This window comes from Gorilla gorilla, chromosome 6, assembly GCF_029281585.2.
Source record: "Gorilla gorilla gorilla isolate KB3781 chromosome 6, NHGRI_mGorGor1-v2.1_pri, whole genome shotgun sequence".
Lineage (NCBI taxonomy): Eukaryota > Metazoa > Chordata > Mammalia > Primates > Hominidae > Gorilla > Gorilla gorilla.
The window spans coordinates 131,001,934-131,020,179 of NC_073230.2; the positions used below are offsets into that span (position 1 = coordinate 131,001,934).

General features: G+C 35.6%; 1 protein-coding gene across 4 annotated transcripts in view; it reads left to right on the forward strand.

Annotated features, from left to right (window-relative positions):
- Nucleotides 1-18,246, forward strand: part of PTPRZ1 (protein tyrosine phosphatase receptor type Z1) — a 189,751-nt gene that overhangs the window by 107,851 nt on the left and 63,654 nt on the right. For all 4 annotated transcript variants that reach the window (XM_019031497.3, XM_055392192.1, XM_019031498.3 and 1 more), the window contains exons 7-10: nt 3,101-3,258; nt 3,402-3,552; nt 15,796-15,980; nt 17,298-17,424. In XM_019031497.3, coding sequence (XP_018887042.3) covers nt 3,101-3,258; nt 3,402-3,552; nt 15,796-15,980; nt 17,298-17,424 — 621 coding nt within the window. The remainder of the gene's footprint in view (nt 1-3,100; nt 3,259-3,401; nt 3,553-15,795; nt 15,981-17,297; nt 17,425-18,246) is intronic.

The window sequence follows — 18,246 nt, forward strand, 5'->3', positions numbered from 1 at the left end:
GTGACTATCAATTCAGTTAAGAAAAGGTTTTTATTTCTAAGATTCAGTTGTTAATTCAGACTGAAGCAGTTGTCTGTAACTTTAGTTAGTAACAGTACTCCTTTTCCCTTCAGAAGTTTCTGTTACAGAAAAGTTAACATTTACTAATTTAACTTTTAAATAACTTATTTTTCCTTGAGGCTTTCTGAATATGTTCAGTCTTCATAGAGTTTAGAGCTGGAATAGACTTTTAAGATCAGATAGTCTAGTCATTTCGTATTCTAATGTGGAAAGTGTGGTTAAGACTAGGCCGGGCGCGGTGGCTCAGGCCTGTGACCCCAGCACTTTGGGAGGCTGAGGCGGGCGGATCACGAGGTCAGGAGATTGAGACCATCCTGGCTAACACGGTGAAACCCCGTCTCTACTAAAAATACAAAAAATTAGCCAGGCGTGGTGGCAGGCGCCTGTAGTCCCAGCTACTCGGGAGGCTGAGGCACGAGAATGGCGTGAACCCCGGGGGGCGGAGCCTGCAGTGAGCCAAGATCGCGCCACTGCACTCCAGCCTGGGTGGCAGCGAGACTCCGTCTCAAAAAAAAAAAAAAAAAAAAAAAAAGAAAAAAAGAAAGAAAAGGAAGACTAAAACCTTGAAAAGGCTTCACTTTACTTGGGATTTTCTACACTAGCCTACTACCCTGCATGTTTGCATCACCTGGGGATGCTTTTTAAAAATCTAGATGCCCAGGCCTGACCACTAGAGATCTTAATGCAAATGGTCTAGAGTGGGGCCTGAGGCATTGGTATTTTTCTAAAACTCCCTGGATTATTCACATAAGGATTAACACCACTGCTCTACACTCCGCCACCTCACTTAGACTACACGGATTGGCTTCAGGGACTATTTCTTAATGGCCTTAATCTCATAGAGAGGGCAGAGGACTTGCACTGGGCTGGGTAGTTCAGGAGATAGGAAAACAAATTAGACACAGATCTCACTGGTAAGTAGATTGCTGCCTACATGAGTGAGGGCTGGTTCACAAATAGCTAAATGACCAAGGTATTGCTATTGGTAAGTGCTATTGGACAGATACAAATGAGACTATTCAAGGAGACAGATATATTTGGATTGCTTCAGGGTTTGAAGGCCAGATGGCCCACCTAAGAAAACTCTACCAGTTTTTGGATAGAAATTCTATAATCTATATACAAGTTTATATATAAGAATAAATCCATATTTATTGGTGTGTGTGTGTGTGTACACACACAAACACATATGTGTATATTGTATCAAAAATATTTTTTCCACTCTTTGACTTTTCTTTTAACTCTCTTAATGACTATTGATGAATAGATCTTGATTGTCATATACTAAATTTTATCATTTTTCCTTTTATGAGTAATATTTTTTGTGTGCCATTTCAGAAACCTCAACCTACCATTAGGTTATGATGATAATTTTTTAATGTTTTCATTTAAAAGCATTATGAATATGTTCATTTAAATCTGCAATCAGTTTAGAACTGATTTGTGCTTATGATGTGAAGTAGGGAATCAAGATTCACTTTTTTCCATGAGGATATTCAATTGATATAGCACTGTTTATTGAAAAGACCATCCATTCCACATTCCATAATAATTTTTCTATCATAGATCAAATGATCATATTTTTCTCCTTTATTTTTCTCTTCCATTGTTCTCTTCATCGATCTTTGCACAAATACCTCACTATCATAATTTCTGCAGCTCTATATATAACAGTATGACAGCTCTTCCTATCTGGTAGTGAAAGTTTTCCAGCTTTATTATTTTTCAAGATTGTCTTAACTTTTCTTTGGATTTTTATTGAAATTTTAGAATCAATATGTCAATTACACACACAACCTTCTGAGATTTTGATTAGGATTTCATTGAATCTATGAATCAATTTGGGGAAAATCAACACCTTCACAATACTGACTCTTCCAACCCATGAACATAGTCTTTCTGCCATTTTAATATTTATTTAATTCTCTCAAGAATGTTTTGTAATTTTCAGTGTAGATATTCTACACATTATTTGTTAGATTTATTTGTATTTGATAATGTTTTGCTATTTTAAATCATATTGCTTTAAATTTTATTTTCTGTTGTTTGATGCTGGTACACAGAAATACAATTGATTTTTGTATATTGGTCTACGTGCAGTGACTTTGCTAATTTCACTTATTATTTTTCATACTCTGTAGATGATTTTCTTTCTTTCTTTTTTTTTTTTTGAGATGGAGTCTTGCTCTGTCACCCAGGCTGGAGTGCAGTGGCGCGATCTTGGCTCACTGCAACCTCCGCCTCCCAGGTTCAAGCGACTCTCCTGCCTCAGACTCTTGAGTAGCTGGAACTACAGGCACGTGCCACCACGCCCAGCTAATTTTTTGTATTTTTAGTAGAGATGGGGTTTCACCGTGTTAGCCAGGATGGTCTTGAACTCCTGACTTCGTGATCCACCCACCTTGGCCTTTTTACAGGCGTGAGCCACCACGCCCGGCCTGTAAATAATTTTCAATGTTTTACATGCACAATCATGTTATTTGCACATTGTGATGGTATTATTTTTTCCTACACAATCTTAAGATTTTCCTTTCTTTTTTCTTTATTGCACTGGCTCAGTCTTCCAATTCAATGTTAAATAGAAGTGGTGATGGCAGGAAATACTGGTGTCATTCTTGATCTCTAGGGGAAACACTTTCAATAAGTCATTCTTAAATATGATGACTAGTACAGGCTTTGATGATCATCTTCACCAGAATAAGGTTTTGTTTTTATTTTCCATGAACTGGTATTGAGTCTTATGAAATGATATAACTATATCTATTGAGATGATCATATGATTTCTGAGTATTTTTATATGTAAAATATTCTGTTCACCATCCTGATGTAAAGATAAGTCATCTAACACTGTATAGTGACATGTGTAATACAATTTGGGGCATGCCAGCTTTATTACCATTTAAAAATACATCTAAAATGTTTCAAAAGCTCAGTTTTGATTAAATACATAACAAAGCATGTGTCTCTGTTTCATAGAAATTTTGAACAGCTAAGTTCCAGTGTTGAGATTCCAACTGAGATATATATTATTCCTTTTTAGGGAAGCAGGCTGCCTTAGATCCATTCATACTGTTGAACCTTCTGCCAAACTCAACTGACAAGTATTACATTTACAATGGCTCATTGACATCTCCTCCCTGCACGGACACAGTTGACTGGATTGTTTTTAAAGATACAGTTAGCATCTCTGAAAGCCAGGTAATCTTAGAAATTCAAACAAATCAAGTAATTCAAAGCCATTTAAAAAACATTATGTTCTAACTTTGCTATAAAATATCCACTTTAAAGCATTTACCAATGCCTTTGAAGCAGATATGTTAAATTATTTGATTTTTTTTCAGTTGGCTGTTTTTTGTGAAGTTCTTACAATGCAACAATCTGGTTATGTCATGCTGATGGACTACTTACAAAACAATTTTCGAGAGCAACAGTACAAGTTCTCTAGACAGGTGTTTTCCTCATACACTGGAAAGGAAGAGATTCATGAAGCAGGTATGTATTTAAATATAATCTTCTACAACTCTCATAGATGCAATGTTATAGGAGGTAATTTTGGTAAACTGACGAATATAGAGGACTTAGAGCTTTAGAAATGTTTTAATTATTAATTTTGTAGCTTTAGGTAAGCTGTCTAATTTTCTGAATATCAGATACCACATCTATAAAATGGCAACTAAAAAATCTATCCTTCCCATAAGAATAACCCCATTTTACAGATGAGAAAAACTGAGATTTAATAAGGAAAATCATTTTTCCAGAATACACGGTAATAAGTAGCAAAGCAAAGTACACACCTCCAAGTTCACTTTCTGGTATTTGCCTGGGCTGAGAGGTATGAGAAACGAATGAATAAGAGGCTGAGGTGTTCAGAGCTTGGGAGATCATTTCTGGTTCGGATAATAAGGAAAACTTTATGGGAGAACCACCTTTGAACTGAGTCTTGACACAGTATTTGGGTTTTAAAGTGCTCATCTTTGTGTTGGCAGCCCCCAAGAAGGAGCCTAGCACCTTATCAGTACTGAAAATAAATGCACTGAGTTATTAATGAATAAGAAGTGAATCTTCTTCCCAGTTTCCTTCTTTGGAGGAAAAGAAATTTGCTCTTGTTAGGTACAGCCAAGGGAAATGACACCAGAGGGGTGTCTCTAGAATGCCGTCTGTTTTTTGAAGCTGACACAGTAGTTAAAAGCATTTTTAAATGTCCAAAGAACACAATCAGATACATCTGCTGACTTGTCCTTTTCAGTTTTTACTGAGGTTGTCACTTGTTCATTAAAGAAGTCGTTGAAGTGACCTTTGCACTGGAAAGGACTTCTAACCTTTTCAAGTAGATGGACCTCTTTGATATCAGTCCTGCAATGAATTCAATGATTTTTTTTGCCATGTATAATATTAATTTAATAATCATCTGCTTTTGAAGATTAGGCATTAAAACAACAAGCTTTTATTGTTTTAATGTGATATTTCCAAGAATTGTTTATCCTTTAACAAAAAAATAGAATTAAAGACAACAGTGATGAATAGCTATATTTACTATGACACTAAATTTTAAATTAAATTGCCCCAAAGTGAGGAAATTTAATTATATTTCTATCAGTAGTACTAAGTACTATAGCATACTGTCCAGTAAATAATAGATAATCGATTAGAAAAAAGAAAGTGGATTTAACCATCCCCTCTTCTTAAATATAATAGACCAAATTACTAATTAAATAAATATGATTTTTTTTGTCACACAGTTTTATCAATTCTGTTTTATTAAAACCCTTCACTGGTTCTGCATCACTTTTGGAATAAAGTTCAAACTGCTTATTATTGCATGGCAGGCTCTGTGTAGGTTTACTAGTCTTAGTGCTTAAGCCTCCCCAACTAGCATCCTTCCCTTACATTGAACTCCATGAAGTCCCCTGAAGATGCAAGACCACATTCTTCCAGGTTGCATTTATACATTTGGCTTCCCCATTGATGGCATATTCCTCTCCACTGTCTTCATTTCCCTGCCTCCTCATTCTTCAAGACTCAAGTTGAGCATTGCATCCACTAGGAGGCCATCTCTGACTCTACATCTGTCCCCCTAAGTCTGGCCCTGGCAATGGCCACAGGACTGCACACTCAAGGAAACACCATACCCATAGATGGTAAATGGTGCTCCTCTGGAGGTTGTACGATGTGCTCAGCTTCTCCAGACTTCATAGCAGTTACCATATTATGGTAATTGTCTATTTACTTATTGGTCTCTGCCAGCAATCTCTGAGTCCCATAATGGAAGTAAATAAGTCTTTTATCTCTTTATCTCCATGGCCAAACTAAAGTAAAGCTCTCATTCACTAAATATTCACTGCATGGCTGAAAGACTCCATTTCTACATAATAAAAACATAGCAAGTTATACTTAATGGGTGCTTCCTGCACTGTTTAATGTGTAGACCTGCATATAATTCTGATTTAATGTAGAACATTGCTTTCACAGTTAAGTGTTAAAGACCCAAAGTAATAATCCATAATAACAAAAACAGTAATAGCTACTGTGTATTGTGTGACTCTACCAGGCATTGGAACCAGACAATATTTGACGTAGACCTCACTTCACTCTTATGAAGTTGGCCTCATTGTCTTCATTTTACAGTTTGGGAAGCTGATATTAAATGGCTTGCCCAAGTTTACACAACTAGAAAGGAATGGAGTCAGTATTTGAACCCAAGTCTCCCTGAATCTAAAGCTTTGCAAACTTCTGTCCACTGTACTTGACATTTATACAGGAACATAATTTCTGCTTACATAAAAAACTGATGACTTTAAAGACATGAAGCTTCAAAAAAATAGTAATGGATTTTGAGTGTTTTGTTTATCCTAAGGTCAAACACAGAAACAACACTTCTTAACTACTTGGTGTTTTGGGTTCTAGAAATACATGATAGGACCTATAAAGTAAGGAAAATAATTTTCTTGAATGGAGCTTGTAGGAATCGATTTTATTCCCTTAGACTATGTGTGTATATTGTCACAGAATTTCACATCCCTGCTGCAATACTATTATGACTGCCATAGTAATAATAATTTATTTATCACCTATTTGTCTGTGGTTTGGTTCCAAAATAAATGGCAGAACTAACTAGAAAAACAGCAACTCAAAATAGACTCACTCATTTAAATTGAAGGGACTTAAATATGCAATACTTAAGGAAAAACTAGAAAGTTTTACAATAAAAATGCACATTTACAGGCTGTTTTTGTTGTCTACTTATCCTATATGTGTGCCTTCCCCAGCTTCCTCAAGAAAATCCAGTCACACCAAATACTTTGTTATGTTTGTATTTTTGACTAAATATTTATGGAGTGATGGGGAGAGGCTACAAAACTCAGCATCTCATCAAAATATCTGCCTACAGCTTAGACAATATTGCTTATATAGTATTATCCGCTTATATTGTATATCCTTAGGATAAATAAAAGTGCTCAAAAGACAATCCTAGTTTTTATTAGTGTTTTGTATCTTTATGGCCATCAGTTTTTATTCTAAAATTATGTTAGCAGAAACACATCTCTTCTGCAGTCTCCCTTGCTGGGCCTTAGAGTCTTTGCCTTCAGATTGTTTGACCCTCCTCTTTGGTCAGTTCCCCTCACAGAGTCTCAGCTGCTACCCTCATCCCACCCAAGTCTTCACGTCTTCTTAAGGCAGGAAAATTAGCTTTGTCCCAGGTCCTTCAAACTTGCCTGCCTGTGCTCATCCTAATGAGCTCAGCAATCAAAAAAGGCCCTTTTTGGTAGAATGATTTATTTTCTTTTGGGTGTATACCCAGTAATGGGATTGCTGGGTCAAACGGTAGCTCTGTTTTAAGTTCTTGAGAAATCTCCAGATTGCTTTCCACAATGGCTGGACTAATTTATATTCCCACCAACAGTGTATAAGCGTTCCCTTTTCCCTGCAGCCTCACTAGATGCAATGTTTGTTGGCTTTTTAATAATAGCCATTCTGAATGGTGTGAGATGGTATCTCATTGTGGTTTTGGTTTGTATTTCTCCGATGATTAGTGATGGTGAGTATTTTTTCATATGTTTCTTAGCAGTTGTATGCCTTCTTCTAAGAAGTGACATATGCACTTATATGTTCATTGCTGTGCTAGTCACAATAGCAAAGATATGGGATCAACCCATGTGCTCAGTGGTAGATTTAAAAAATGTAGTACATATACACTATGGAACACTACACAGTCATAAAAAATGAAACCTTTTTTTGCAGCAAGATGGATGGAGCTGCAGGTCATAATCCTAAGTGAACTAACGCAGGGACAGAAAACCAAGTACCTCATGTTCTCACTTATAAGTGGGAGCTAAACATTAATTACACATAGACATAAACATGGGAACAGTAGACACTGTGGTGTACGAGAGAGTGGAGAGGTGGGTGAGTTAAAAAGTCTACCTATCAAATATAATGCTCACTAGCTGAGTGATGGGATTTGTACTCTAAACCTCAGCATCTTTTAGTATTCTCATGTAACAAACCTGCATATGTGCTCCTCTATCTAAAATAAAAGTTGAAGTAAAAATAAATAAATACATAAATATTTTTTAAAAGGGGCCCTTCGTTTGCCAAAACATATCCCCTTCTAGGGGGGATCAGAGATGATACAGAACTTTTTTTTTCTGGTTACATAGACTAATATGCACATTTATGATTTTAAAGTTTCAATCATTGTCAAAATATATCATTTTGAGACAGCAATGAAATAGAAAAGTCAGGTCATGTTAGTTGGATGAGTCTCATCCATACAGTTAATATTCAGTCAGTTCTTTTTTGGATTTAATACAAACCACTGTCAAATAATTAATATGCCCTTATGCAGTATAGGGCCTTCCTGATTACCCAAAACTGAATGTAATTCCTCTTTCTTCTGAACCATCATAATCCCTGACCTGCAGTTGTGGCACTTTGCCTTTCTTGCCTTGCTTCAGGGGTGTTTATGTGCATGCCTTAGTTTCTTAGTAGATCCCTGTCTAATTGATCTCAGTGTTACCTGTAACATCTGATAAAGTACCTGGCAGGTAGTAAGAGCCCTTTCATTCCTTGATGAATGGTGAATAAGTGAATGAATTAAAACATTGGTCAAAGCTTACTCATGTCTAAGCCTCTGGGGTTAAAAAGAGCATATGTGTTATTGGCAACAAACACAGAAGGAATGACTGGCTTTAGATTTCCAGACAGGTTGGAGCCAAGTTCTTCTTGCTGAACATCCTTTAAATAATTAAAAATTTGCAAAGCCTTCAGAAGAATACAGTACAGTAGGATTAGCATGTGTGTACAGTTCATGTTCAAAATTAAAGATCATTCCAGGAAAAGAAAGATTCTAATTTTAAAAAGATAGTATCAGTATTATGACAGAATTGTTATGAAATAGTTTCCTCTGTGACTGAAAAAAATAGCAAATAATTTACATTCTTCATTTTGACTCTGTTAATCCTCTGTAAAATTATTGTACTTAACAATAATGAACACTTAGCATATCAAGATTTATTATGTAATAATTTTTATAGATGTCCATTGTATAACAGTCTGCATTTACTGAAATCATTATAAAGAAGTGAGCTACTTGCTTTTATTTTTGCAGTTAAAAAAGAGGAGAAATGAATCTGATTAGACCCACAGAAATTAGTTGTTTCTTTCTTCACAAACTAGGACTTGCTTTTTCCAATACGAGTCTTTACACTCAATAAATATTTATTATCATTTGTCCTGTGCATAGAAATACTGTGTTCTTATGAAAGTTTTTTTTTTTTTTTTTTTTTTTGAGTTGGAGTTTCACTCTTGTTGCCCAGGTTGGAGTGCAATGGCACGATATCGGCTCACCGCAACCTCCGCCTCCTGGGTTCGAGTGATTCTCCTGCCTCAGCCTCCCAAGTAGCTGAGATTACAGGCATGCGCCACCACACCCAGCTAATTTTGTATTTTTAGTAGAGACAGGGTTTCGCCATGTTAGTCAGGCTGGTCTCGAACTCCCGACCTCAGGTGATCCGCCCACCTCGGCCTCCCAAAGTGCTGGGACTACAGGCATGAGCCACCACGCTCCGCCGAAAGTTTTTTCCTAATGGATATACTATCTCCTTTGGAACTGAATTTGAGAATAAGAATTGAGGATTGTATTTATATTCAGTTTTGATCTTTATTAAATTCAATGTGAAAATGTTTATTACATGAACTTATAAAACGTAGAAAATATAGATAAGCACACAGAAGAAAATAAAAATACCCTGTAATTACACTACCCAGAGATAACTATTATGAAGATTTTGGTAAATATCCATCCAGATCTTTCTCTGAAATTTTTAAAAAATGTTATTATATTTCACAAAAAATGAGACTATACCACATGTCTGTTTACTGATTTTTTTACTTCATATTATACCTTTAATACATCATTCTTAATTTTTATGTTGTATTCCATCATATAGTTATAACTGTATATTAAACTTTAACCAGTTCCTCAATTTTGGACCTTCAGTTCATATATTTTTGGCCATTATAAATATCTAACATCTTCATTTTGACCAAGAGGAGAAGTAAAAGCTAGCATAAAAATTGTCAAAATCTTGCTCTCAATAAATGCATTGTAGGAAAATGTATTTTTAGAAATACATTATAAATAATCGCAAAAACCATGTGAGATTTATATATTCATATAAACTCTGTAAGGTTAGAGACCAGGCCTTATTCATTTTTTGCATTCACAGCAGGCGCTCAATAGATTATTTGTGAATTAATGCATATTTTATCTGTATTTCCATTTGTATGGAGAGTGCCATTTATTAGGAAGGCATTTCTTTTTGGCATCATGGAATGGACACTGGCTCTTCTAAGGATCACAGAATTTAATAGAACCATCTGATCCTGAAAGAGTTAGTGAAAACTGTCTTTTTTTTTTTATTTTATTTTTTTGACAGAGTCTCTCTTTGTCACCCAGGCTTGAGCACAGTGTATTGATCTCTGCTTACCGCAGCCTCTTCCTCCTGGGTTCAAGCGATTCTCCTGCGTCAGCCTCCCTAGTAGCTGGGACTGCAGGCGCATGCTACCACACCCGACTAATTTTTGTATTTTTAGCAGAGACGGGGTTTTACCATGTTGGCCAGACTGGTCTTGAACTCCTGACCTCAGGTGATCCGCCTGCCCTCACCTCCCAAAGTGCTGAGATTACAGGCGTGAGCCATCGTGCTCGGCCAATAAAAACTGTTTGTTTGTTTTTTAAATAATGAGTACTACATGTGAATAACAGTACAAACATAGCAAAAGTATGAAGTAGATTAAGTTCAACTGTATCCACGCCTTCCAGGCATCAGATGGTTTCATGCTGCCTTCTTACCACCTTACAAAGTTTTTCTGCTAAGAAGCAGGGACCTGCTAAAGCACAGGGGGGAAAAACAGACCTTAAAGTTCAGTAGACTTGATTTTAAACTCCAGCACCAATACTTATTAGTCATATAGAAATTGTCAACTTACTTAAACTCCCCAAGATTCAGTTTCTTCACCTATAGAATGGAAAAGTTAAAAATGGTCACCCTATAGGGTCGTGGTGAGGTTTAAATGACCTAAAATTTGCAAAGCAGTACAGTCCCTTGAATGTAATGTGCTACTGACTCATAACTAGTATCATTGTCATGTGTATATATGGACAAAGAGCCAAGATATCACAATGAGTATGGTATACTATTCAAGTTTTTCATGATTAAGGTATTCTGAAATAATTGTTGAATAGAATTATGGATGCACATCAAATCTCATTTGCCAGCATTGTAATGTATTTAATACAAACTTTAAAAAGCCAAAACAATAAAAGATAAAATAGTTGTCAGGACAGAGTAGCATAAAGGGAGTGTCTTTGTAGCATAATATTTTGACCTATGAGAAATTTTGTACAATTTCCTGAAAAAACGTCATAATGAATTATACATTAGTAGACTTACCTTCTTGAAGGTCAGTGGGTTGTTACTAGCATTTGTTAAGGTCACATGTATGTAAACACTGTACTGCAACTGTATTTTAAAAAGTGAAATGAATATTATTTACTTCTTGGAAGATTATATACTACAAATTGAACTGTTGATGAAGTCACTCTGGGTCCCTAAAGACTGAGTGAAAGAGGTAGAATTAGAAAGACTTCTTTTGGCTGTTAATCTAAAGTGAATATGTAATCATTCAGAAGTACAAAACAGGGATAGATCTTTTCCAATTACATTCAGCATTTGTGTCAATGTTTACATTAGTTGTTTTAGGACCTGCTACTGCCTGAGGAGAAGTCACAACCTCATTGGTTACCTTCTGGGTCTGTAAGTCATTCAGCTTTTCTCTCAGCAGTCATTGTCTTACTACTTTTAAAAATGAGGCTCATAAACTTCAAATAAGGAAGTGGTGGACTTATTAGCATGTATTTACGAAGCACTTTTGGCATGAGCTGTGTTATACTGTACAGAACTTCAAATTAGTGGGAAATAACTCAGTGAGACCTAGTGTAGTCTCAGGTAATTATGACATTTTCTCTGCCACTCCCTAAGAATCACCTCCCTGCCATTTCGTATCAATCCATATTTTACTCAGAATACCTGAAGCTAAGACTGCACCTTCTCCCTCAGGGCAGATTGTGCTTCTTCCAAGGCAGGCTAGAGAGCAACAGAAGTGGAAAGAATCTCCTATCTCCCCTTGGTCATCTGCATCAACTTTCTTGATTAACAAAGATTTGTCACAGCCAAGGAATGCATTTGCAATTCTCTGTCACTTTTCTTTTTTTCTTCATCACTCAGTGCTTTGCTTATTAATATTTTGGCACTGGTTCCACAGATCACGTCCATTCCTACGTACTAGGTGTTCACTCTTCATTTAAGTAATGAGAGGATGAATGATAAAGCACAGGACTTTGTGTCAGCTAAAAGTTTAAGAAGCTTATACCATTTTTAGTAGGAAATGTGTATAAATTTGAAAAGAATTTGGCCTAAATGGCAGAATTTTTCATAAGTTTTTTATACATTCCTCTATGAATGGAGTGCAGAATTTAGAATCTAAAACCACTGTTACATCTGAGAGCTTACTAAATCTAAGTGTTTGAAAGCTATCACAGGAATGAGCATCCTAAAGGCTGAGACACTATCTTCTTCTTCTGTGTGTCTAGAGTGCCTAGAACCAAGCAGATGAGAGTGGAATGCTAAAAATAAGTTTTTAAAGCAAGAACATGTATAGCTCCCTGATAAAGGAGACTACATTCTCATTCTTTATAGTGAGGATTCTTTGCTCACTGTTCGTGTATGGTGCAGTGCCATTTACTTGTACTCTACGTGACTTGACGTGGGCCCCAGACTCACAGCCAGAAGCCTGCACTAACCAGTAATTAGGTTCTCCTTCTTAGCCAGTGTCCCCTGAAGAATCAGTAACTATGACCCAGATCACATGTAGACGTGGAAAGGAATCAGTGTGTGAGATATAGTCCTGAGGGACTGTTGAAGCTTCAACAGTTTCAAACTCCTCATGATCAGGAAAATTATATTTTTGTTACTATTTTACTTTATAGTAGCTTGTATTTGATGTCTGAGTACATATTGATCTGGAAAAATGCTATTGATTTTCAATCCAGAAAATGTACTTTACAGAGTAGGTATGCTTCTAATAAGATAATTGGGCTGGCCGGGTGCGGTGGCTCATGCCTGTAATCCCAGCACTTTGGGAGGCTGAGGTGAGAGGATCACGAGGTCAGGAGATCGAGACCATCCTGGCTAACACGGTGACCATCCTGGCTAACACAGTGAAACCTCGTCTCTACTAAAAATACAGAAAAAAAAAATAGCCGGGCATGGTGGTGGACATCTGTAATCCCAGCTGCTCGGGAGGCTGAGGCAGGAGAATGGTGTGAACCCAGGAGGCGGAGCTTGCAGTCAGGCGAGATTGTGGCACTGCACTCCAACCTGGATGACAGAGTGAGACTGTCTCAAAAAAAAAAAAAAAACAAAAAACAAAGATAATTGGGCTGATTTCAATAGGAAATATATGCAAAACCTGGGAAATTTAGTGTCTATTAATCACTTCTTCTATGGTCATTCCATGGTTTGAACACCAAATGGTGTGTATGGAATTAACTAAATTGTTATTTAAAAGATTCAGCTCTATCTTATAGAAAGGATAAGATCATAAACTACATATAGAAATATATGCTTAATAACATTCTAAAGTATGTATGTCTTTTTCACCATAAGAGCCTGTGTCTCCACATCTAAAATAAAAGATTTACCTGAAGCTTGATAGCATACAACTATATTGTTGATTAACAATAAACACAAGTATTTAAAAAGTAAATTTCTAATTAAAATATAAACTCAAGCTATTAAACAAATAACTAACAAACTCTTACAGATTTACAAGGAGGAGAACAAAGAAGTGAAAACTTATGGGCAAGAAAATACAACTTTCTTTTTGGAGCTCTACTTTATATTAATGTTGATTAATAAATTTTGACATGTCTACTGATTGCTACTACTAAGGCGAGACAAACATAGGCATCCAACCAAAGTCGTTTCTGCTGCTTAGGCAGTAGTCCTTTGGATGTTTTGCAATGAATCCTTTATTTTTTTCTTAAGAGATTGTTATGCTTTGTATGTATGCATAAAATTAATGCATTTCTCTTTTTTTTTTTTTGAGACGGTGTCTTGCTCTGTCGCCCCGGCTGGAGTGCAGTGGCGCGATCTGGGCTCACTGCAAGCTCCGCGTCCCGGGTTCACGCCATTCTCCTGCCTCAGCCTCCCGAGTAGCTGGGATTACAGGCGCCCGCCACCATGCCCGGATAATTTTTTGTATTTTTAGTAGAGACGGGGTTTAACCGTGTTAACCAAAATTAATGCATTTCAAAACAGTTTCATCTTGAAGTGTATAGTTCACTTTAAATCATTCCCATTCTGTAAAAAGTGGAATTGATTTTTGGAGGACGAAATCTACAAATGATATTGTCCGGAGTCACTTCCAACTTTTCTAAAAGTGAACTTGGGATTCATTAGAAGCAAGAACGAGCTTGTTGCTCCAATGATAGAAACGTGAATAGCTCACTTGAGACAATTTGAAGGTCTTCTGCCATCTGGTGGACATCAGTAGAAGTCTCACTCAGTAGAGTAACATCATGTAGTATACACCTAAATTAAAATATATTTTCTTATTCTGAATTTATGTTTTTTGATAATAAAATAATTTTTCTTTTATTTCTAAAGGAACACCCCAACCTAAGCCCACCCTAAACAAAAAATAACATCAAAGGTTTGAAGTGAAAAATAATTTCTAACTGATAGAAAGCTATACATGTATTTATTTGTAAAAGGTATATATATATTCATATTTCCTAAATAATTTCTGTACCACTGCTAGCATACTGTACATATGCTATACCATTGCTATCATATTGTACATATGCTAAAATTGTGACTACTAAGTATTATATGTAAAATTTCTTTCCATTTGTAAGACCAATTGTTAGTTGTGGGTGCCCTCCGGTGTTCATGAGGTGAACTGCAAACTAGCAGAGACAAGTCATTTTGGTCACAATCGGCGGCAGTTGTTAACATATTTTTGAGTCCCTGTAATTGTTGTATCAGTGATGACTGATTTACCTAAGTCTACTGCATGCTCGCATTGAGTGGCTTTGTAACTTCAGGTGTCACCTGAAAACAAGTAAGTATATTAATTAATATTCAGCCTGAGAGATCTTTCTCTCCCTCTGCTTTGCAAATCTGGCCCATGAAGAGATATTTATTGCTCTGCTTCGTTAGTAAAATATCATAAAATGTTATAGTTTTTCTTTTCCAAATTAGTCCAAACTATCACATTATAAGTGCATTTTGGAAAGTACCAGGGCACTCTCTGATGGGACTAAATTTGGGGCTTGATTCCCAGCATGGGCCTGAATTCATTTTAAGAAGTCTCTGAATGATTTTTCATAATACTACTTTTTCAGATGAGACAAACAAGTCTCTTAATTCCCTAAAATTATTTTCTTAATTTACTTATGATAACAAAATGGGATTTTTGTCAGCACGTCTGAAAAATACTGAAATGGCAATTTTAGGTTTTCTTTGGTTTTCTCTGGTTGGGAATTTTAAATTAGTTCAAGGATTCTCTAATAACAAAATGTTCCAATAATAGTATGTCTTTCATAATTGAAATTATCCTCATCCTGAACTGAATATATTTTCAGGTACCAAACAAGAGAAATTAAGTCACTATGAGCTTGCAGATATTCTTTGTTCATTTATTTCTAAAAATGAATCTGTATGCCAGGTATATTCAAAACAATGTTCTAGGCAATATAGAACTACAGAGCTATGGTTCTTATGTTTATAATCCACTAGAGGAGTCAAGATTCATTCAGGAAAAATATAATACGAAAGTATGCAAATAATGCAGTAATAATGATAAAATAGGCAATTGACAATGACAGAGATCACTTCAGTAGAGATTAAGGTGCGTAATGAAGGAGGTAGCATTTGACCAAGACCTTTCCAGAATGGAAAGCTGGGATTTGAACAGATAGGGTTAAGAGGGGTGGAAAGAGTATTTTAGATATGGGAAATGGAATAAGCAAAAACTCCACAGTGGGAAAGTGTAACTTTTTACTTTACATTGAAATAAAACACAATAAAATTTTTATAGAATATGTTTTATTTATTCAAGTCCTCAAGGCTAAGTTCTATCAACAACTGTACTTTTTTCTCTCTGAAGTTTGTAGTTCAGAACCAGAAAATGTTCAGGCTGACCCAGAGAATTATACCAGCCTTCTTGTTACATGGGAAAGACCTCGAGTCGTTTATGATACCATGATTGAGAAGTTTGCAGTTTTGTACCAGCAGTTGGATGGAGAGGACCAAACCAAGCATGAATTTTTGACAGATGGCTATCAAGACTTGGTAACTATATGATCAGTTGTTTTACATATGGTAACATTATAATTTAATTTCCAAGGTAAGAACTTACAAATGGTGGTATATTATTTTCCTCCATTACTTTTAGACTTTATGTGGAGGTGGGGTAGGCTGAGTATTTTTAAATTAAAAAAAAAATTTAAAATTAGAAGCTATACTAAATTATGTTTAAAGTCACATTTAATTAAATGGATATCATAACTTTGCCAACAATAACACTATAGAGTAGATACATATGACTTATGAACTGGAGATCATTTAGTGTGGCCTTTCTTAAGATTTCAGTTGTAGAATAGTGCCAGAATCTCAGTGCCCTGATACATTTTATATTGTGTCTTCCATTACGCTATATCAGCACAGGAAAAGTAAGGGGCATACAAGTCCTCTTTGTTGCACCAAAAAATTTTCAGATAACAGCTGGGAAGTCATGATTGGGTCAGAACTTTGGGGATGTAAGAAAACATTTCTTACAAAAAGATCCACCCCTGCCTCCCTCCACCAGAGCATGCGAATAAAGTACAGATTCTTTTTGTGGCCTGAGCATGCCAGTATTAAACTTTGCTCTGGTAGGGAAGTGTTGGCCATAGATTAGGGTGTAGTTGACAAACCTTCATCTGGATGTAGGTCCAGAAAGTCCCCACTGCAGGTTAAAGGACACTGGACTCTGCACTCAGGCACCTAGAGTCCTGCAAGTCCTGGGAACCCGCATTTAAATAAAAATGCACTGTTAATTATGTTTCATATCATGTGGACAAAATGGATAAAATTTTAGTAACCTTTTAATTCAGTTGCCTAGAATATGGAGACACAATGACCTGGGAAAATTGTGAAATAAATAGTAATAAAAATGTTTATTTCATAACTACGTGAAGAAGATAATTCTATTACTGTTCTTGCATATATATTGTCAAGAAAAAGAGATAACTTAGTTGTTCACTTTTTCACATTGCTCGTTGTTTGCAAATGCCCCCCATTTATTTGTCTAAAATATTAATTTTTAGTTTGTAGTACTAATTTATGAATTTGATGAGTTCTGGCTAAAAATGAAACTTCCTGAAACTAAATCTGATTTTTAAAAAGCAAAAAAAAAAAAAAAAAAAAAAAAGCCTAGCTTTCCAGTTCTTCATAATTCACAAATACCACAAGTTTAACTAAGCAACATTGCATAAACTTTTCCTTAGGTTAATAAAATAGAAGTATTTTCCATGGACCAGGGAGAAAAAGTTTTCTAGGAAAGATACCTAGTGTGTTGGTAGTCCTATGAGAATACCATTTGTATAATTACTAACATCTTTCTTTTAGGGTGCTATTCTCAATAATTTGCTACCCAATATGAGTTATGTTCTTCAGATAGTAGCCATATGCACTAATGGCTTATATGGAAAATACAGCGACCAACTGATTGTCGACATGCCTACTGATAATCCTGGTAAGTGCCCCCAGATACATCTATATATTAACTCAATAAATGAGGTTAGTTTAATTATTGTATGCATTGGTGCTTTCTCTCTATATTCTTTTGGCCAAAAGGCAAAGTGATTTTCTCTTAAGTCTGGATTGCCAGGTAATTTTTTGGGGCATGGGACCCATTTCTCATTCAGCAGGTCTGGTGCCAGACAATAAGTAAATTTATCCTTAATATTGGAGTTTACCATTTGTAAAATAAGAGTGACTAAACATATTTATAATATTGTAATAATCATTAAATGAAAATTGCTATGTAAATGTTGAGACTGTTATTTTGGATAATTAAGAGTTGGTTTAATTCGTATTTATTTCCTCTTTTCAGCCCCCAAAGCATTATGTAGTAAGTATATACATGATCCTAAGACCATGTGAGGTACTTTCCAATATCTATACAAAGTATCTCAAGAGTTTGTCTTAGATCTATTTTTCTACTTTTTATAATTTGGTTATGGGGAGTGGGGTGTTTTCCTCTTGGTTGATTGCCCTTACTCTTTCCCAAAAATAAGACAAACAAAAGTTGTTTCTACTTGTGTTTTATTTGCATGCACCTTCTCTAAATGTATGGGAAAATCTTTTGATCTTAGAGCATATGCAATAACTGAATCAAATGCTGACCATCATAATTTGACAATTTACAAGTTTACATAATTAAGTTAGTTTTCCTCTTGTTAGTGTAAGCAGTTTTAAATAATAGAATAGATGTGCATATATGCATATATACATATGTATAATCACATACATCTGCATAAATACATACATAAATATATATATTCTTTGGTCATCC